Consider the following 21,882-nt stretch of genomic DNA (forward strand, 5'->3'; position numbering starts at 1 on the left):
ATTTGAGTAGCCCACGTTCCTCGTACTATACTGTGGACCCTAAGTCCAAGTCCCAGGCTGTGCTATTGATGCATCAGGTTCTATTCTGGAGATGGCTGTGGCACATGAAGGACAGAAGAGCTTGAAGCTCAATGAGCAGGCACACCCATGAGGCTCTGAATGGGAACTCCTGCCACAGGCACAATTGGGAGCCTGGGGGCGGGGATAAACTGAGCCAGCATAGGCTAGTCAACCTAGGGAGAGATTTCAGCAGTGCCTTGTGAAGATGTACAACCTGACTGGGCTAAAATCTAGCAGCTGTCACTTGCTAGGCAATAGGAGATTAGCACATAGAGGTTTTCTAGTCTAATTTTACTTCCCTCAGAGAGTCTTAGCTCTTGAATAGAAGAAAACCATACCTAAAAAACTAGATTTACCTTGAAGATAAAATATAATACAGAGAGAAAAATAAGGATACCAAGGATAAAACTTTGAAAGAGAGTGAGCCTCGGTTCTCCTGCTATACCCTACAAAGACACCATACCCCTCAATTTATGGTTTACAGAGATCTCCAAGCCCTCCCACCGCAGTGTGGGCAGACCCGGTTCTTCAATGTTCTTAAAATATTATTCATTCCTAAGCTCCCCCAGAATCCCCAGCAGACATCTCAACTCTTCAAACTTCTCTGCGATAGCTTTACCATAGGTAGGCTGGTGCCACATGGAAACTACACTTAAAAACTCAAGGTACGGTCCTTTTTCTTTTACCTACTACCTCCTACTCCTTTCTTTTTATTTTTTATCCCAAAGCAACCTGGGCTGTTGTTTTCTAGGCCCAAGCACTAGGTTAGTAGTAACATAAAGCAAATGTCAGGAGCACAAGAGCCATACAAAATACATATAATGGCAGGAGAAAGAAATATGAAGATGGGAAACTATATACTCAAGACTAACATCCATATAAGTAGGCTTAGGAGCTGGGAACTGCAGCACTGCTCTAAAAGAGGAACAAACTAGTTATCCACATCCACCCCAACAAAAGAGTTGGAGAAAAAACAGAAAGATCAAAGTTATATAAGCTGAGGAATTGGGGGTATTGGGGAAGAGAAGAAATGGAATCAATCTAGGAAACACTATTCCCATTCTAAGAAGGGGAACCATCATATCTGTACACAGCCTGGCAATCATGTAATAGGAAAAGGAGAGGTTTTGATGGTGTTTTGGTGGTGATGCTGACAAAAGTGATGACGGTGATTATGGAAGTAAGACCCTGAGTTGCCACAGGGATGGGGAAGCCAAGCTGCAGCCAAGACTAAGGCTGTCACAAGGAAACCATCCCAGGAGGGACACTTAGTGAGTGGCTCAGAGACAGCAGGGTGTCAACTCAGTGGAAGGAGAGGCAAAGTCAGTGTCAAAACTCAGAGTCAAGTGTCTAGAGGTGACATGATGAGGAGGAATGACACTGAGTCAGAAGCAAACGTACTGTTAGTCGGATGCTTTGCAAACGATACAGAAAATTGTTTTATGGTCGGGACAAACAAGAGTTCTGGGAAGAAAAGACATCATGGGGATTATACCCACCCTTGTCCCCACGCTCTGCTCTGGAGTTTGCCCACAAGATAGTCTGTCATTTTATTTTATTTTATTTGTTTATTTATTTTGAGACGGAGTCTCACTCTGTCGCCCAGGCTGGAGTGCAGTGGTGCAATCTCGGCTCACTGCAAGCTTCGCCTCCCAGGTTCATGCCATTCTCCTGCCTAAGCCTCCTGAGGAGCTGGGACTACAGGCACCCGCCACCACGCTCAGCTAATTTTTTGTATTTTTAGTAGAGACGGGATTTCACCGTGACAGCCAGAATGGTCTCGATCTCCTGACCTCGTGATCCACCCACCTCGGCCTACCAAACTGCTGGGATTACAGGCATAAGCCACCGCGCCTGGCCAGATATTCTTTACTTTAAAGTTAGTTATCTGACCTGCTCCCCCCATCTCTTGGATTTCTAACTAACACATGTCAATCTCTTTTCCTTTGGTAAATCTCTTAGGAATCTATGTGTCATCTCTACTACAATACACCCCTAAAAACAACCCTAATTTTACCACTGTGTCCTCTTTCTGGTCATTTGGAAATAAAATCTTCATAGAAATATTATCCCTTCCCACAGTCTCTTTCCATATTACCATTTCTGCCTTAGCTGAGCAACATTCCCTTCCCTAAACCCAATTTGCTAGATTTTAATTGAGGTTCCACTACATTCTTCCCAACCATGCATCATCCTCCTTGGTCCTTACCCCTACAGGCCAGAATCCAGGAAAGAGTACAAACTGATGCAGCAGGACTGTATGTGGGAGATTATGAAGGGATAAGCATAAAAAAGTAGTATTTTTATGGCAAGAGGGAATGCAAATGGAGGGGTAGAAGGGGTCCTGGTTCTTTCTCCCATCTATTACTGATGAAGAAAACTTGTTATAAGTTATAAGGCCAGTGTCATCTTTTTTTTTTCTTTTTTGAGACGGAGTCTCGCTCTGTCGCCCAGGCTGGAGTGCAGTGGCCGGATCTCAGCTCATTGCAAGCTCCGCCTCCCGGGTTCCCGCCATTCTCCTGGCTCAGCCTCCCGAGTAGCTGGGACTACAGGCGCCCGCCACCTCGCCCGGCTAGTTTTTTTGTATTTTTTTTTTTTTTTTTTTTTGAGACGGAGTCTCGCTCTGTCACCCAGGCTGGAGTGCAGTGGCCGGATCTCAGCTCACTGCAAGCTCCGCCTCCCGGGTTCACGCCATTCTCCTGCCTCAGCCTCCCGAGTAGCTGGGACTACAGGCGCCTGCCACCTCGCCCGGCTAAGTTTTTGTATTTTTAGTAGAGACGGGGTTTCACTGTGTTACCCAGGATGGTCTCGATCTCCTGACCTCGTGATCCGCCCGTCTCGGCCTCCCAAAGTGCTGGGATTACAGGCTTGAGCCACCGCGCCCGGCCTGTTTTTTTGTATTTTTTTTTAGTGGAGACAGGGTTTCACCATATTAGCCAGGATGGTCTCAATCTCCCGACCTCGTGATCCGCCCGTCTCGGCCTCCCAAAGTGCTGGGATTACAGGCTTGAGCCACCGCGCCCGGCCTTTTTTTTTTTTTTTTTTGAGACTGAGTCTCCCTCTGTCACCCAGGCTGGAGAGTGCAGTGACACAATCTCAGCTCACTGCAGCCTCCGCCTCCCAGGTTCAAGCGATTCTGCTGCCTCAGCCTCCCAAGTAGCTGGGATTACAGGTGCACGCCAGCACACCCAGCTAATTTTTCTATTTTTAGTAGAGACGGGGTTTCACCATGTTGGCCAGGCTGGTCTTGAACTCCTGACCTAGTGATCCGCCTGCCTTGGCCTCCCAAAGTGCTGGGATTACAGGCATGAGCCACCGTGCCCGCAGGCCAGTGTCTTCTTAAGCATGAATAGGTCTTGAGCTATGTCCTTGCTGAGAGACAAGTGAAAAAAGGAGTTATCCCCCAAAACCCACCCACATACCATCTCGGTGCTTCAGACTGGCAGGTGGTAGCTTTTTGCCATGGCTGTGGGCGTAGTCCTGAAGATTCGGGGTGCTGGAGGAGCCACCCAGCACTGTGTGCTGAACAGCCCTGTGCACTGTGAGCCTGCAAGGCTGGGAGTGTGTTAGTAGTCACGTAAAGCCACAACTATCACACAGAACTATACACAACTTCACATGATAACATCAAGACACACACAGCCATTCAGAGCCACCACCATGTGGCCATTCCACATAACCACAAATGGCTTTACACTTCTGCATAGTCACAGTGGGCAAGCAAAAGGGGGATTCTTCTGAAGAGCTACATGGCAGAGACAAGAGGCCACTACAAATGCAGGGTTAGTCATGTTAGGGGATTCAACACACTGAAAGGGATAGACTGTGCTCTCCAGGTGGCTCTCAGAAATGCTCAAATTATAGGTAGGTCCCTCTAGATTCCCCCTAGATTTAATTGGGCACCCCTTACCCTGGATATATAGCTTAAGAAACTCAGAAATCTAGTCCTTGTAGGTTTGAAAGGAAAAGCCTTTGACTGAAGCTAGAGACTGATTCTGAACACTCAGCTGGCACCCTTCCAATCCTTCCTAAGCTTTTCATCCAACATCCCCTCCCTTCAGGCCTTTTTACCTTTCCCAAGAATGAAAGTATGAGGCTCATAATTTTTTTCTTTTTTTAAGACAGGATCTAACTCTGTTGCCCAGGCTAGAGTGCAGTGGCACAATCATAGCACGCTGCAGCCTTTGTCTCCCAGGCTCAAGTGATCCTCCCACCTCAGCTTCCCAAGTAGATGAGATTTCCAGCACATGCCACCTTGCCTGGACAATTTTTTTATTTTTCGTAGAAACGAGGTCTCACTATGTTGCCCAGTTGGTCTCTAACTCCTGAGCTCAAGTGACCCTCCCACCTTGGCCGCCCATAATGCTGGGATTAAAGGTGTGAGCAACAACCCCCCACCTCAATGAATGTTTTAAGCTAGAAGGGACTCAGAGATCATCCAGTTCAACTTTCTTATTTTAGAGATGAAGAAACTGAGATCCAAAAGGGACCTCCTTTGCTCAAAATCACACAGTTCTTTAGCAGCTAAGCTGGACTAGAATCCAGGTCTCCTGACTCTGAGGACCAACTGTATTGTTAGAAAATAAATAACTATTTTTCAGGAACCAGCACAGTTTCTGAAAATAACATGGACAGAAATTGAAGGGCATGTGAAGAATCAGTTGATTATATGTAAAGCATGCCCATTATGTGATGAGCACCCTACTAAGAAGGAATACAGGAAATAACAACAAAAAGGTTTGTTTTTTCTGCTCTCAAAAGTGTATTATCTCATAAGCCTATGCTCAAAGCCAGTTGCCCACACATATAAATTCAAAGAAAGCAAAGAGAACTCCATTGCCAATGAGAGGATTAAATAAAATTTGAATATTCTCTGAAGTATGGAATAAATCAGACCAGTCACTGTCTCCAACAGCTGATCTAGAGGAGGGTTAGGATTCGATGGTTCCTTCTCCTACTATAGCCTATAAAGACAGAGTGGTCAAGAAGAAACAAGACTGACACCCAAGTTCTCAGGATTTGCCTCCCTATTTCCAAATCCATCTTAGCCAAGACCCTGGATTTGGCTTGTGACTTAACATTCATAGGGTTTCTCTATGGATGGAGTGGAAAGAAGTTCAATTCCCTTGAGGCCACCAAGAAGGGACCATGGTTTCAGGGGTCCCAGGATTTTGGGGTCACCAGAGCAATCAGGAAGTTCAGATGGCTGATGATTCCGACCCAGGAATTCAGGACCTCTCCTCTATACAGCAACTTCCTCCACCTTTCATGTTCAAACAGGCTCTGGAATGAGATTCCAGAGAGTAATAACAGTTGCTAAATATGACTGCTTTTCTTCAGCAAAGCTAAAACTAGCTGGCTCTATCCCAGACCACCCTAAGTTTTTTTTTTTTTTTTTTTTGAGACGGAGTCTCGCTCTGTCGCCCAGGCTGGAGTGCACTGGCCGGATCTCAGCTCACTGCAAGCTCCGCCTCCCGGGTTTACACCATTCTCCTGCCTCAGCCTCCCGAGTAGCTGGGACTACAGGCGCCCGCCACCTCGCCCGGCTAAGTTTTTGTATTTTTTTTAGTAGAGACGGGGTTTCACCGTGTCAGCCAGGATGGTCTCGATCTCCTGACCTCGTGATCCGCCCGTCTCGGCCTCCCAAAGTGCTGGGATTACAGGCTTGAGCCACCGCGCCCGGCCTGACCACCCTAAGTTTTGTCCTACAAACATTTCCTCCACTGAATACTTTTCTGGTACAGTCGTGCCAACTCTGTTCTGCCCAGTCCTCAGATCATCTTAGAGGGTGGTCTCTACCTTACCACCACCATCTGCCAACCAGTTCCATACTTCTGCCTTGTTCTTTAAAGCATTCCCATGGCCCACTTAACTGGGCCAGACACACCTATCCTCTTTTCTAGTCTGTCTGGAACCTATTCTTTACTGGGACTTCTGGGAAGAGAGGCCCATGTCATAGATCTACACTATTGTTGTTTTCTTTTTTGGTTTTTGGTTTTTTCTTTTTCTTTTTTTTTTTTTTTTTGAGACAGAGTGTCACTCTGGCACCCAGGCTAGAGTACGCTGGCACAATCTCAGCTCACTGCAACTTCCATCTTCTGGGTTCAAGAAATTCTCGTGTCTCAACCTCCCAGTAGCTGGGATTACAGGCATGAGTCACCATGCTCAGCTAATTTTTGTATTTTAAGTAGAGATGGGGTTTCACTATGTTGGCCAGGCCAGCCTCGGAACTCCTGACCTCAAGTGATCTGCCTTCCTCGGCCTCCCAAAGTGCTGGAATTATAGGCATGAGCCACTGTGCCTGGCCAGATCTACATACTTATCATTTATTTCTCCTGCCCCAAACCATCTTTCTCATTTCAGGAATGTAGAAGGCAACTTATTCTCATAAAATTAGCCTGGAAAGTTACCAAAACCTTTCTCCCTCTTGCTAGTCCAAAAGCTGACCATTTTGGGGCCAAGAAAATGGGTGCCAAGGACGAAAGCAACAGAAAAATTAGAGGCGCTAAAGAGAATGATAGGACAAGATAGAAAGAGCAAGGGGACCAAGTCCAGACCCCACACAATCATGTCTGACCTCCAGTTCTAGTTACTGGCTCACAAGGCACTGTGCTCAGAGATAGTTCCTCCCAAGGACCGCCCCCCACCCAAAGAATACAATACCCTCTGAGGCTTGGTCCTTCCTGCCGTCTGTGCTCTCACAAAAAGTTGAATGATGTTCTCTACCCCTTTCCAGGGATCCAAAAATCAAGAGACATTTCCTCAAAGTCCTGAGAGATGCCTCTGCCACTACACCAGTCTCAGACTTGTCAATTTTCCAGAAGGAAGGGGAAAAAGTTACAGGATTAGGTGATGATGGAGGAAAGGGCATGGCGGTAGGAAGGGTAACAGCGGGGATGTGAAAAACACAGGTTTCAGAGGAAGACATGGCACAATTCTTCAAATGAGGAATACATTTACGAGGGTTGCAAGTACCTCTATTTATAGCTCTGTCTCTGATAACTCTGAAGGTTCAGAGTCTCCATGGCCCCTTAAGGTCTGGGCTAGACTGGAGGGACAGATAAGGAATGAGAGGGAAAGCCAGAAAAATGTCCTTTGGCCAGGGAAATGTGATTGGTATAGAAAACCAAGAGATAAACACCTTTCTGGGATGGAACAATCATCTGAGATCCAAGTTCACATCTAACTATGGCTTTACCCACTTCATCCTCCCTACCCCCACCTGATGATATTCCACTGACTGGATGGCTCGAAACCCCATGACAAAAGTTTCCCACAATAAAACTCTGAAGAACAGACAGACAGCTTTTCCAACAATAGGTGAGAAATGCTGGTGAAGCCATACCTAAGCCACTCTGCTTCATTTCTGTGGGTGGCCGTGAAGATGAAAAGAGCCGGTAGCCACCAGGCCTTGAGGATGAAGTCTCAGAAAGTACCTGCAGAAAAAGGACTCTATAATTAATCATTTTGCCACCTCAACCCTAAAGTTTTATACTTATCCTGGATTCCTGTCCCTACAAAGCTAATCAATATTAGAAAGTTTGCAAGAACCAAAGGATTTATAGGAGAAGAGGGATGAAAAGGGAAAAGAAAATGCACTTTATGGAGGGAACTGTCTGAGGCATCTTTCTATACTAGAAGCCACTTCTATTTTCAACATCCCTTTCCCCAGAGCCCTCCCATTCCCAATCTGAGTTTGAGAAATCATTATTCGACCCATTCCTAGTTCTCAGCAGAGCGGTTTCCTAATCGTATCCATCCCCCCACAAGACTCAGAAAGCCAATCACAATGGCTCAGCCACAAATAAGAAAGTCTGGCCACCCTCTCTTCTTTCCATGGAACAGCTGTGGCTACTGAAACCGTACTACATTTCTTGTTCGAACCAAGCAGCCCTCCCCTCCAACTATCTCACCCCTAGAAACATGAAACAGAATTCTTACAATGCCCACAAGGGCCCAATCACACAAACCCCAATACACACACATCCCACCTAGATAGTGTCTGAGTCCCTAGATCCCAAAAGGCAAAGACAGAAGGTAAAACAGGAAGGTGAGGTAGGGAGGGACACCTGTGTGCAGGATGCCAGGTGAGTGGTGGACACAGCCCAGGGCTGTAGGCCGATGGCTGGGGAAGGCCAGGGGAGGTCTCCCGACCTCCTGCAGCACCGTCCCCGAGAGGGGATGAGGTCCAGGTTCCCCGTGCACTGCATGTTCATGACCTGCAATCAGACCGGGTGGAAAGCCAGTCATGGCTCCTTTAAACCCCAGGATCCCAAAAGTCCCAGTGCCCATAGGGCAGAGCTAATTACAGGGCTAGAGAGGATGACCAGCTAGGGCATAGCTGCTATGAAGGTCATAAGTTTTATAATCTAAAATAGTTAAAAAGTATGAGATGACAAGAGGAGAAGAAGGGATGGAGGGAAGGACAAGTTGTATGCCTATATTTATAGAGCAAGGAAGATAAACATTAATATTAGTATTATAAGACTTTGTGACCAAGAAGCAGAGAGATGATTTTCTTGCAAAGCTGAGGAAAATATCCTGGACAACCATCACCCTGGATAAGCCAGGGTCTAAGCAGCACTAGTAATTGGAATGTGATTACAATAGGAAGCTTCCTATAGGCCTGAAAGAAAGAAGTCAATTTTATCAAGTCTGAGAGATGATATACTGATTGCTTTCCTTTGCCTGTGCCTGGTTTTTTTTTTAATTTTTTTTTTTTTTAATTTTTTTTGTAGAGACAGGATCTTGCCCTGTTGCCCAGGCTGGTTTTGAACTCCTGACCTCAAATGATTATCCCTCTTAGGCCTCCCAAAGTGTTGGGATTCATCCTCCCAGGAATTCAGGGTCTTGTCCCACTCCGGGGCTGACCTGTTATAGCTTCCTTTCAACTATATATTGTCTCTTACAGGATCCTCATTCCCTCATCTCTACCATTTGTGATTTCACCATTGCACGTGACTTTTGAATTTCCAGCTTTACAACCCTTCCCATCACCTTCCACAATAACTCAGTTTGGCTATGGTGCATATAGCACAACATTTAAAGGTATCTTCAAGGCCAGGAGCAGTAGCTCACACCTGTAATCCTAGCACTTTGGGAGACTGGAGCAGGCAGATGACTTGAGTCCATGAGTTCGAGACCAGCCTGGGTGACATGTTGAGACCCTATCTCCACAAAAAATACAAAAAATTAGCCAGGCATGGTGGCACATGTCTGTCATCCCAGCTACTCGGGAGGTTGATGTGAGAGGATCACATGAGCCCAGGAGGCAGAGGTTGCAAGGCTGCAGTGAGCTCAGATTGCAGCCCCGCACTCCAGCCTGGGTGACAGAGTGAGACCTTGTCTCAAAAAAAAAAAAAAAAAAAAAAAAGGATCATTGTGGAGCCATATGCAGAAGGTATATGTATAACCATGTTTAAGGAAATAAGACTTATAACATTGTCCCAAATTCCATACTCTTCCTAATGCCAGAGCTGTGTTCTAGGTGATCTCTCTGGCTCAGCAACATCCCAGAACATATTTTCTGTTCCAGTAAGAACCTCCTGGATGCTCTGTGTCATGCTGTGCCTAAGTGCCACACCTAGCTGGATTCTCCAAATCGTAAGGATAAGCGAGTTTTTTTTTTTTTTTTGAGACAGAGTCTTGCTCTGTCGCCCAGGCTGGAGCGCAGTGGCCGGATCTCGGCTCACTGCAAGCTCCGCCTCCCGGGTTTACGCCATTCTCCTGCCTCAGCCTCCCGAGTAGCTGGGACTACAGGCGCCCGCCACCTCGCCCGGCTAGTTTTTTGTATTTTTTAGTAGAGACGGGGTTTCACTGTGTTAGCCAGGATGGTCTCGATCTCCTGACCTCGTGATCCGCCCGTCTCGGCCTCCCAAAGTGCTGGGATTACAGGCTTGAGCCACCGCGCCTGGCCGCGAGTTTTTTTTTTTAATAGAAGTCAAAAGAAGGGGCCTTCCTCTCATCCCCCACCTGCTGGCTCCTCACCTGTGTGTGTCCTCATAAAGCATGATGACAATCTGGGCCATGTAGTTAAGCTCTGAGATGGCACTAAGATAATCCAAAGCTCGCTGCCATTGTGCATCCTGGGTCTCCTACCAAATGCAAAAAGAGGTAAGCCATTGCTTAAGGAAAAGGGAGTCAGGGAATAAGCAGGGAGCTAATGAGAAGGGAGAAAGCTTTCATTTACAAAGCATGAGGAGAAGAGTGAAAGAATGTTGGGAAAAATTTGTTCACAGGCTAAAGAAGAAGGAGGATCCTTACATCAAGAAGTCCTCCATAACGGAAGACACTGAGTAGGGAGTGGACGTGGCTCTCACTGGTGAAACAGAGACGTGTTCGAACGTGGCGACCTGGGGAGAGCACGCCTCGAGAGTACCTGAGATAACAGCTAAATCACTCACACAGTCAGTTAATCCTCCTCCCACCCTTCTGCAAACTCTCTTCTCCCACCTCAAAGACTTCTCTCCTTTCCATCCCAAAATCTTGTCTATTCTTGCTTCCCCAGGCTGTCCCAGCCTTGATTCCCCCAAGACTCCCCGACATGCCCCTCCCTCCATCCAACACCCCTCCCAGCCCTCCCTCACAGGGGATGCAGCTTGTTGACAGACTCATCCTCGTGGGTTCTCTGCAGGTCAAGCAGTATCTTCCGCAACAGTGGAAGACAGAAGCCCACAGCAATTTCCAGTTTCTCCTCCCGGCTGATCCCGTACTCCTAGGGGCCACAGGCCAGGAATAAATACCTCAATAAATCTTGTTTTCTCATGCCTCATATTCCCAGGACCAAGATCACGCCTGTCTTCACCTCACGTCTAGCGCTTCTTTCATATCCACTACACTCCCCCTCTTCCAGGTGTCTCCTGAATTAGCCTCCTGTACTTACCAAGAGCCAGACTGGACCCTGAGAAATGTAGAAACTCAACTTATTCCTTCTCTAAGTGGCTTTCCTCTAGTCCCAAATCACCCTTCCTTTCCACCTTTTCTCTCTTTCCTTCCCAACACCCTCATCCCCAGGCTAGGTCCCTTATACAAGACACACCTGGGGAATGACCATATCAGCCATTGCCTTAGAGAGACAGAGCAACTCGGCTGTGCCTTGAAGTCCCAGACTCCCATTGTGCTGCACATCATACTTGACACAGTCATAGATGTCAGGGATCTTACTGATATCATAGCGCCCACTCTTCTGTCGAAAGTCACGCTCCAGCTTGCTCCAACGCTGTAGCATTAGCTCTAGTGTCTCACTGTGGTAGAGCTGCAGGTCTGGAAGAAAGGCAGAAATCAGACAAGAATCAAAGATTTTACCTCCAACCAAAGACCCTGATGACTCTGAAGTAGAACCAGAGGGAGGAGGCGGCCTGGTCTGTGACATTTAGCAGATGACACAAGAATGCCTGAGAAACCCATCCATACCTGAGACCTTGAAGGGAAGATAGTAGTATTCATACCCACCTACAGACCTGGGGTCCTGCATTCGTTCCCGGATCTGGTGGGTGAGGTTTTCGATCAGGGCAAATACCTGATCACAGACCTTCACAGGATTCTGGATGATAGTCATGGAGTTGAGCAGGGAAATACTTCTGGTGGGAGCCAGCTATGAAGAATTGAGAGAAGAAAAGCAAGATAAGCTCAGCACTAATTGCCCAGATTCCTGTGAGCTTATTACACAGAGACTACCCACAATACAGATCTGTATGCTGGTTCACTCCAGTGAGCATTCTTAGGTTACTGGGAATAGTAGCAGCTCTAGGCCTTCAGGTAAGGGCACTGCTCTACCATATAGTCATCTAAGAGGGATTGATTTTAAGAGTCTTAGAGTCCAGAGAAAATAAAACAGACCTAAGTTATTTTCTTGAAGGCTCTAGAATACACATGGAAAATACTGGAGAATAAGGATTAAACCAAAATCCCTCAAAATCTCCACAGAATGTTTTCATGAGTAGAGATCAGAGATAACATCATCTTCTTCCTCTAAACAAGATGCCAGCCTGAGCCTAGAGTAGAAATGCTGCCTCAGAACTGGGTTCCGACTCAGGCTTTTAGGACAGTAACAGTCAATGAGAAATGGGGAGGGAGAATCAAGATTGTGGCTGAAAATGCACAATTCTATTCAGATCCTCACAAGTTTCATTCTTGCTTGCAAAAGAAGGCAAGGCAGAAAAGGAAAGCTGCCTTAGCTTTTTTGAGTTTGACAGTGAGCAATGGATTGGGAAATAAAGGAGCAACATCCTCTTCCTTATCAAGTGCTACTCAGAGAACACAGAAAATGCCATGGAATCATAGCAATGTGCTTACTTAGCTCATTTAAGAACCAATCAGAAATGTTATACAACAATGTAAATTCATGTAATGCTACTGAACTGTACAGTTAAAAATGGTTAAAGTGGTACCACAATTTTACATTTTTAAACTTTTTAAAAAAATAACATATCAGAAGTGAGGAGTGGGAAGAGTAGAAAACCACTGCCTGGTAAATTGTGGCCTAGATATGCAGGAAAAAGAATGACCATATTGGGTAACGGCATATAGTGGAATTAACACTATAAAGCATTGTAACAGCCTGGGCTTTGGAGTTAGACTCCTTGGGTTTGTATTAGCTGGATGACATGGGGAAAATTGCTTAGATTCTTCTGAGCCTAGGTTTCCTCATCTGTAAAATGGGAAGAAAGTCCTTGTGATCTGCAGTCCTCGTAGTGCTTTAAAGATCACCATCAATTCTTTGTCTTCCTTCCCTTTCCTTAAATCTGGCTGGCCCGGTGACTGCTTAACCAATAAAAAGTAACAAAGTTATGTTGTGCTAATTCTGAGCCTACACTTTAAGAAAGTTTCTAAGCTTCTGCTTTTGAATATCCCTACTGCTACCATTTAATACATCCAGCTATCATGCTACAGAAACCATATGAAGAACCAAGTGGAGAGGAGAGGCACTGAGATTACTGGGAGAGCATGCAGAGGGAGAGAGCCAGCCATCCCACAATCCCAGCTGAATTCCAGATGGTTCCAGCTCCAGTCAATATCTGACGCAATTTCAGGAGAGACTCCAAGCAAGATCAGATGGGTCCGGAACTGTGACAGATAATAAAATGTTGTTGTTTTAGGTTACTATGTTTTGGGGTAGTTTATTATGCAACAATGGATAACTGAAACATTCTTTTGTTCAGGGTCCTTGGGATCAGAGCTGTGCTTTGGAATTGAGAATGTGTGGGAGTTTAGAACTGAATACAGTATATATGCCATATGTATATAATACCTCCAACAGGGCCTATGGCATAACCAAACACATTAATATTTCTGCCACAAAATGCATGACTATAAAGTGGGAAAACTAAGGAGTATAAAAGTCTTACGACAGTTCGTGTCAGGTTTGGCTGCCAAATGAATCTTAGTGTCAAGAAAAAAATCTTTTTAATTTTCAAAATTATGGACAAGAGATTGTAGACCTGTACTTATCTCAAAGGGTTGCTGTAAGGATTAAACAATATGTGTAAAACAACTAAAACAGTGCCTAGCATGCAGTAAATACCGTTATTATTGATCCCTACTATTGAGAATTCTAGGAATTGGGGATCCAGGTTATTTTAGTGCCTGACCTGGTCGTAGTCCTCAGGGCCAAAGGGCGCATCCTGCTGTAAAATATGGTGCAGCTGAGCCTTCACCCGGTGCTGGCAGCTGCTCAAGGAATCCCCATCGCTGTCCAGTAGCCCATTCATGTTGGCACTCTTCACCATTTACACTAAAATGGGTGTCAGCTCCTCTTCTACAGCCAGAAGGCCCTAAAGAGAAAGCACAAGGTCTATTTGTTTCCCTTGCAGGTTAGCAGGTTAGTATCCCTAGGCCTAGATGGTCCGAGGGATCGAATGGGACCTGGTTGAAGAGATGGGGCCTACAATCACTGATTATTCTCAGCTCATTCTCAGTAGTACAAAATGGGTCCAATACATGCAGAAACTTCTGAGTTGGCCTACAAGCACCCTGAAATGCTCCAACTGGTTCTCCAAACTCTGCTTCTCTACCTAATGGAAACTGGGACTATAGAACTGTAGTATGCACCTTGGCGAAGGCAGCAGCAGTCATCTGAACACGACCCTCATCAGAGGCATAGATCTTGAGGTCGTGGCGGAAAGTGCTATGGAGATGAAGCAGTCCACAACCAGGGAAGCCAGCATAGTCACCTGGAGACAAAGCAGGGGACCAGGAATGGACTGCTATAAATACTCGTGGAAGAAAAAATATTCATTTCCCCACTGTCTCTGTCACTTCATTTTCCCCAACTTACTCTCTAATCATTTTTATCCCGGCCCTATTGTGTTTACTCCCCAAAACACTCACCCTGTCCTCCAGGGTACATGCAGCGAAAAGCTCGCCCCAGCTTCTCAGTCTGAACAGGGCCAGCTAGAGTCAGTTCTCCATTCCACTTCAGCACCAGCAACAGGGATGAGGCCAGAGCCTCACTCTGTGGATCTGAGGGAATAAGCGGCAGTGAATGGTCTAGATCTAAGAAAAGTAGTGGGAACATCTAAATGTTAGGTCTTCTGAAGAGGCCAGAGAGGTAATTTGAGGTATAGGTCATCTACAGGCTCAAGTAAAAGACATCTGGTGGGGAGAGAAGATAGACAAAAATAAAAATAAAAAGAACACAAGATCTGAGAGGTAATGGTAAGGGGGACTACATCTTACCTTGCCCCTCATTAGACGCTTTTACTCCATGAGGGTAGTAAGTCAATTGTACCTTCCGGTTTATACCTGAGAAGTGACCATACCTGCAGGATAAAGTCACAGTTTATTTTCTGTTCCAGCACCCCAACTCTCACTGTTATTGGCTCCCTTTTGCTATCCCCTTTCTCACATCTCCAATACAGACTTCAGCTGCTCTAGTTTTCCAGTCTTCTCCTCGATCTCACCACCTGGTTCTTTCTCCAGTTCAGCCAACAACAGCCTTGTGATATCCAGCACCTCCTAGAGGAAATAATAAGGTATCCATGCAGAAGGCCAAGTCCTAGACAGTTACCTTTTGATCCTAGTCTTTTATCGAGACTCCCAATGCCATATCCTCTCTCTCTCTCTCATAGCACTGCTCCTCCTGGCCAGATTCACTACCTTACCTGGAGCTGCTCAGGTCGCTTGAGTTTTAATTTCCCTGTCTTGTAGCCACCATGTTTTTCAAACAGAGCAAAAAACCTGAAGAAATAATGAGAAGCTTCAGTGTGGGATAAGACAGTCAAAGCCTCTAGGAGTTGCACCCCATACAGTCTTCCTCACAAAAACCTATTTGTGTAAATTAGGACACTCTTCCTACCTTGGGTGTTTCACTTCCATCTTCATCTTCTGCTTGGGAGTACGATCCCCATGACGAATAATTGCAATGACATGACGAAGTTCCATCCTAAGATCATAAATGTTATCAGAGCCTCTCCCACACCCCCATCCCACCTCCTGTCATCACATTACTTGACATGTCAAAAAATAGAGGGGCTGAGCAGGGCTCATGCCTGTCATCTCAGCACTTTGGGAGGCTGAGGTGGGAGGATCACTTAGACCCAGCAGAAACATAGGGTGAGCATAAGCAACATAGGGTCAGCCTGTCTATAAAAAAGTTAAAAGAAAAAAAATTATCCAGGCATGGTGGCATACGTCTGTGGTCCCAGCTATTTGGGAGGCTGAGGTGGGAGGATCACTTGAGCCCAGGAGGTAGAGGCTGCAGTGAACCATGCGTGCACCACTGCACTCCAGCCTGGGAGACAGAGCCAGACCCTGTCACAAAAAAAAAAAAGAAAAAGAAAAAAGAAAAAGAATAGGAAACTGTGATTAGGAATATAAATGGAGGCTGGGCATAGGGGCTCATGCCTGTAATCCCAGCACACTGGAAGGCCGAGGCGGATGGATCACTTGAGCTCAGGAGTTCAGGATCAGCCTGGTCACATGGTGAAACCCTGTCTCTACTAAAAACACAAAAATTAGCCAGATGTGCTCACCTGAACCCAGGAGGTGGAGGTTGCTGTGGGCCGAGATCATGCCACTGCACTCCAGCCTGGGCAACACAGTGAGACTCTGTCTCAAAAAAAAAGGGCGGGGAATATAAGTGGAGTTAAGAAGACTGTGTATAAGAGGCCCAGGCTCCGTTAGTCAGATAGTGTGGGGTCAGGAAGTAACCAGTAGCCTGGCTGAAGGAGTCCCATGGGTCTTAAGTAATATTTATTGAGGGCACCCTACATTCTAAGTATTATATCAGAACATTAAGGCCAGGCACACTGGTTTACACCTATAATTCCAGCGTTTTGGGAGGCTGAGGAGGATGGATCACTTGAGTCCAGGAGTTCGAGACCAGCTTGGGCAACATGTCAAAACCCAGTTTCTACAAAAAAATACAAAAATTAGGCAGGCATGGTGGTGCATGCCTGTAGTCCCAGCTATTTGGGAGGCTGAGGCAAGAGGATCATTTGAGCCCGGGATGTGGACATTGCAATGAGCTGAGATCATGCCACTGCACTCCAGCCTGGGTGACAGAGTGAGACCCTCTCTCAAACCAAAAATAAAAAACATAATAAAACCCCCATGCTCTCTCTCTCCTTCATCTACTCCACCTTAAAAGACAGATGCCCAGTCAGATGCCATGGTTTATCCCTATAATTCCAGTATTTTGGGAGGCTGAGGTATGAGGATCACTTGAGCTCAGGAGTTTGAGACCAGCTAGAGCAACATAGCAAGACCCCATCTCTACAAAAAGAAATTTAAGGCTGCGCACAGGGGCTCATGCCTGTAATCCCAGCACTTTGGGAGGCTGAAACAGGATGACTGCTTGAGCCTCAGAGTTTGAGACCAGCCTGGGCAATACAGGGAGACGATGCCTTTACAAAAGCTTCTTCTTCTTTTTTTTTTTTATTGAGACGGAGTCTCGCTCTGTCGCCCAGGCTGGAGTGCAGTAGCGCCATCTCGGTTCACTGCAAGCTCCGACTCCTGGGTTCACGCCATTCTCCTGCCTCAGCCTCCTGAGTGGCTGGGACTACAGGCGCCCGCCACCATGTCCGGCTAATTTTTTTTTTTCTTTGTATTTTTAGTAGAGACGGGGTTTCACCGTGCTAGCCAGGATGGTCTCGATCTCCTGACCTCATGATCTGCCCGCCTCGGCCTCCCAAAGTGCTGGGATTACAGGCGTGAGCCACCGCACCCGGCCAACAAAAGCTTTTTCTTAAATTAGCCAGAGATGGTAGCATATTCCTGTGGTCCCAGCTACTTGGGCGGCTAACCTGGGAGGATTGTTTAAGCCCAAGAGGTCAGGACTACAGTGATCCGTGACTGTACCACTGCACTCCAGCCTGGGTGACAGAAGACTGAAAAAAAAAAAAAATTAGTTTTTTTTTTCTTGAGATGGAGTCTCGTTCTGTCACCCAGGCTGGAGTGCAGTGGCGCTACCTCAGCTCACTGCAACCTCCGCCTCCCGGGTTCAAGCAATTCTCCTGCCTTAGCTTCCCGAGCAGCTGGGATCACAGGCACACTCTACCATGCCCGGCCAATATTTTGCATTATTTTTCAGTAGAGACGGGGTTTCACCATGCTGGCCAGGCTGGTCTTGAACCCCAGACCTCATGAACTGCCCGCTTCGGCCTCCCAAAGTGCTGGGATTACAGGCATGAACTGCCATACCCGGCCAAAAAGTTTTTAAAAATTAGTAAGGCATAGTGAGTGGTACTTGCCAGTGGTCCCATCTACTCAATAGGCTGAGGTGGAAGGATTGTTTAAGCCCAAAAGGTCAAGGATGCAGTGAGCCGTGATCGTGCCACTGCACTCCAGCCTGGATGACAGAGTAAGACCCAGCCTCAAATAATAATAATAACAATAATAATAATAAAAGACAGATGCCCAAGTTCAGAAAATCTGTTCAGGCAAAGAAGTCTAGTACGGTTGGGAGGTTGAGGATACAGGCATCCATACAGCAGTCTCCAATCCATTCTCAAACTGAAATCTCAATGTTCTCTCTAGTGTCCCCTGGTACTATAGAAGCAGTGTTAGTCTAGGCCAAGGTCCCTCATACCAGGAGCAACAGTGGGGAAAAAAAAAAAAAATCCTGCCTAAAACTGCACAAGTAAGAATATCTTAAGACTTTAACTTGAGGGCCGGGTGCAGTGGCTCATGCCTATAATCCCAGCACTTTGGGAGGCCGAGGCGGGTGGATCACGAGGTCAGGAGATCGAGACCATCCTGGCTAACACGGCAAAACCCCGTCTCTACTAAAAATACAAAAAAAAAAAAAAATCGGCCGGGCGTGGTGATGGGCACCCATAGTCCCAGCTACTCGGGAGGCTGAGGCAGGAGAATGGCATGAACCTGGGAGGCAGAGAAAGCAGTGAGCCGAGATCCACCACTGCACTCCAGCCTGGTCAACAGAGCAAGACTCTGTCTCAAAAAAAAAAAAAAAAAAAGAGACTTTAACTTTGACTTGAACCAGCAGTTCCACTTCTGTGTACACACAAGTAATGTAGTGGTTCTCAACCAGCTGTGATTTTGCTGCACAGAGGACGTTTGGCAGGAGACATTTTTGGTTGTCACAATTGGAAAGGTACTATTGGTGTCTAGTGAGTAGATGCCAGGGATACCGCTGAACATTCTAAAATGCATAAGATAAGATATCTCCTCACAACCAAGAATTATCCAGCCTTAAATCTCAGTAGTGCTGAGGTGGAGAAACCCTGCTGTAGAGAAATTCTCCTACATAAGAAGACTTTTGTGAGGAAGTTCTTAACCTTCTTCATCTCTCTGTTGGTAATGAGAAAAACTGAAAACAGTTCAGAGGTTACAAGTAGAATCAATAAATATAATGTCTTATACAGAAATGACAGACTAATCACAATGTAAAAATAAAAGCTATATGTAATAAATGGACAGTTTCCAAATACAAACTGCAGAAATACACCTGCAGCACAATTCTATTTGTATAAATACAAATGTTACATATGGTTTATGACTGCATATATAATTAGCAGAAGTATAAAACAGGGACTGGAAAGAAAGACATCAAATTCATGATAGTGGTTACCTTTGAGGAGAAGGGAGAATGGAACTGAGGATTCAAATGGTACTTCATAACCTTATCTACAATGTTTATTTCAATTGTAAAAAAAGATCTGAAGCAAATACACAAAAGGTTAACATTTGTTCATATGAATTGTAAGGATATGAATATCTGTTATTATTTTCCAAAAATAAAAATTGAGTCACACATCAGCAATTTTCCATGGTCTCCAAAAGCTCTCAGAAACACTGACCAGTGACTCTAGTAAAAGCCACAAACTCCTTAAGTAAATGAACTTGTCTTAAGAAATGATATCTTATATATGTAATTAGTCTCATAGATTTTGAAAATAATCTTGAATTATTTTCTCTATCTTTATTTTAAACTCTTTCATTACAACTGGGGCTTGCAATTTTGACTAGAAAGTTCTAGCTGACTGCCGGGCACGGTGGCTCATGCCCATAATCTCAGCACTTTGGGAGGCCAAGGCAGGCAGATCACTTGAGGTCAGGAGTTCAATAACAGTCTGGCCATCGTGGTGAAACCCCGTCTCTACTAAAAATACAAAAAATTAGCCTGGTGGGGTGGCGCGCACCTGTAATCCCAACAACTCAGGAGGCTGAAGCTGGAGAGTCATTTGAACCCAGGAGGCGGCGGTTGCAGTGAGCTGAGATCATGCCACTGCACTCCAGCCTGGGTGACAAGAGTTAAAATCCTGTCTCAAACGAACAAAAAAAAAAAAGTTCTAGCGGACCTTTATATAGACCTCGAACTCTCGATCTTTCCAGTCTTCATCATCTGCTGTCTTTACTTCTCAACTGCCACGGGGGTGCGACATTCCCCTTAGACTTAATATTTCTAGTTGTGTACTGTATGTCATACACACACTCTTCTCCCTGATAAAAAGGCTATTTTTTAAATTCCTTTTCAGTGACCTGACCCAATTTCCCTGACTTGGGACATTCCCAAGGTCCCTGTATAGTTTGAGCAATTAGAATTTTCCTGCATTCTTCATCCTCGCTCTGAAGCAGGGACTTTCTCTCAAGTCTAAGATTCCTAACCCTTTGCCCTTTCTTCCATTGAGTCCTTCCTCGTTTTCTACCGAATGTACAGTCATGGTCTTGAAATTCTATTGCAACTACATAACGAGGCATGGTAAGTAATAGAACAGGGAAGAGCCTGTTTAAAAATAAGTGGCTGAAGAGAGACGAAAGGTCTAAATTCCCAGTTAACAAAGCAAAAATAGAAACCTGACAGAAATAGCTATGAAATAAGCCAGGATTTATTTAGATGCACCTCTGGGAGAAGCTAGACTTTAATGTGGTGTTCCCAGAGCCGCTTCCCTGTTTTCCATGCTCTTCTCCCCATCCGCCTCTCTCCCAAACTGTGTTGCAAAAGAAAAAACTTCACACTCCACACTGGGCTAAAGAGCAGTCTTAGGCCAACAGGAATCAACGTGAATAGACGGAAAGAAGCAAGGAGATAGGCGAGTAAGGTAAGGAGGGAGGGGCAGGCAGGCAATCTTCTCAGGAACATCTATGTTAAATCAGATCTGGAGAAGGGGTAGAAGGGAGGGTACACGGTATAACTTCTTTATACCTTTGACTTTAGGGCTGCTTGCATATATTTAATTTCCTAAATCACTATGCACTTGATGGTGGACTCCATTGGTAGTGAAGAGGAAATATCAATACAAATTCCAGGCAGGAATACTTCCAACACAGAAAAACTCCTCAGGCCACCAACACTATTTTCTGCCCACCTTGAACAGTGGACACCTCACTTCCTTCTTAATGCAATTTTTAATTCTTCAGACACACTCCTCCTTCCGACTCTGATCAACTGTGCTCCTCTCCCTGTTCTCAGTATCAGCTGCTTCGTTCCATCTTCTTTTCCCAACTTGCTACGACTCTTGCCCCAATACTGACTGCAGCCTCCCCATCCCGTCCCGCATCATTGGTCAACTAATTCCGTTAATCCAACTAATCCTCTCACTCACTGATTCCCCAGTATTAAACTCCTTCACCCCCTCGCACGAGTCACCATACTGGGTAACATCTTTATATTGACCCCCAGTGACCCCCCACAAAGACGGCCTGCCATCCATTCTTTCCTCACACCACCCCTCTCTCGAGGCTGTCTTCTCTCCGTCGCAACCCATTCCTCAAGCTACCCCCTTCCCCCTGGACTCCAGCCCCACCCCTCCTGGCGCAGATCCCTTCCACCTTGGAGAGGACTCCCTTGTACGACTCCGCTCCTCCATCCTCCCGCAGGACCCCCTCTTCCTCACGCAGACCCCCACATACCCATCCACCTCCTCTCCCGCCGACCCTCTCCTCGGTACTCTCCCCGCACAGCTCCGGGTCACGAATACCGCCCTCCCATCTCGACTCCACTAGCCTTTGCCCGCCCCCACCTTGGCCGCCCCACTCTCCCTGCGCTGACACTAAGGCCCCTCCGCTGGGCCTCCTCCCAAAGCGGAGCCCACTCAGAACGAACCGCTGCTCCGGGAATCCACCAAGCCCACTCTACCGCGCCCACCCCCTCCGATACCGCCCCCAGCCCCAGCCACTCCCCCACCGCCCCCGGCCCTCACTCACCCGCCTCCCTCAGCTCGCGCAGCCGAACCTGCCGGCAGCGACACCTGACAGCGGCCCAATCAAAGCGCGACTTCTTTGCAGTGCCACCAATTAGCGAAGGGCGCGCACCGGCAACAGAGTCAGGCTGCGTTGGCCGGCGCTTCTGCGCGGAGGAGCGTGACCCCTGGTGGCTCCGGGAGGGAATGCAACTTAATGCTCCCTTCCTTTGATTTCTTA

At 46.4% G+C, this 21,882-nt stretch overlaps 1 protein-coding gene across 1 annotated transcript; it reads right to left on the bottom strand.

The window, feature by feature from the left end:
- Positions 1 to 9,904: 9,904 nt before the first annotated feature.
- Positions 9,905 to 21,702, bottom strand: LOC102136482 (inositol hexakisphosphate and diphosphoinositol-pentakisphosphate kinase 1-like). Its single transcript, XM_045397244.3, is given in 13 exon segments — positions 9,905 to 10,154; positions 10,324 to 10,438; positions 10,647 to 10,774; positions 11,099 to 11,322; positions 11,512 to 11,653; positions 13,650 to 13,832; positions 14,110 to 14,231; positions 14,389 to 14,520; positions 14,737 to 14,819; positions 14,906 to 15,015; positions 15,162 to 15,237; positions 15,356 to 15,442; positions 21,667 to 21,702. Coding segments are annotated over 12 exon segments (1,512 nt in total). The 5' UTR covers position 15,442; positions 21,667 to 21,702; the 3' UTR covers positions 9,905 to 10,043.
- Between the last annotated feature and the right edge of the window lie 180 nt (positions 21,703 to 21,882).

This window comes from Macaca fascicularis, chromosome 7 (genome assembly GCF_037993035.2).
Source record: "Macaca fascicularis isolate 582-1 chromosome 7, T2T-MFA8v1.1".
NCBI classification, from domain to species: domain Eukaryota; kingdom Metazoa; phylum Chordata; class Mammalia; order Primates; family Cercopithecidae; genus Macaca; species Macaca fascicularis.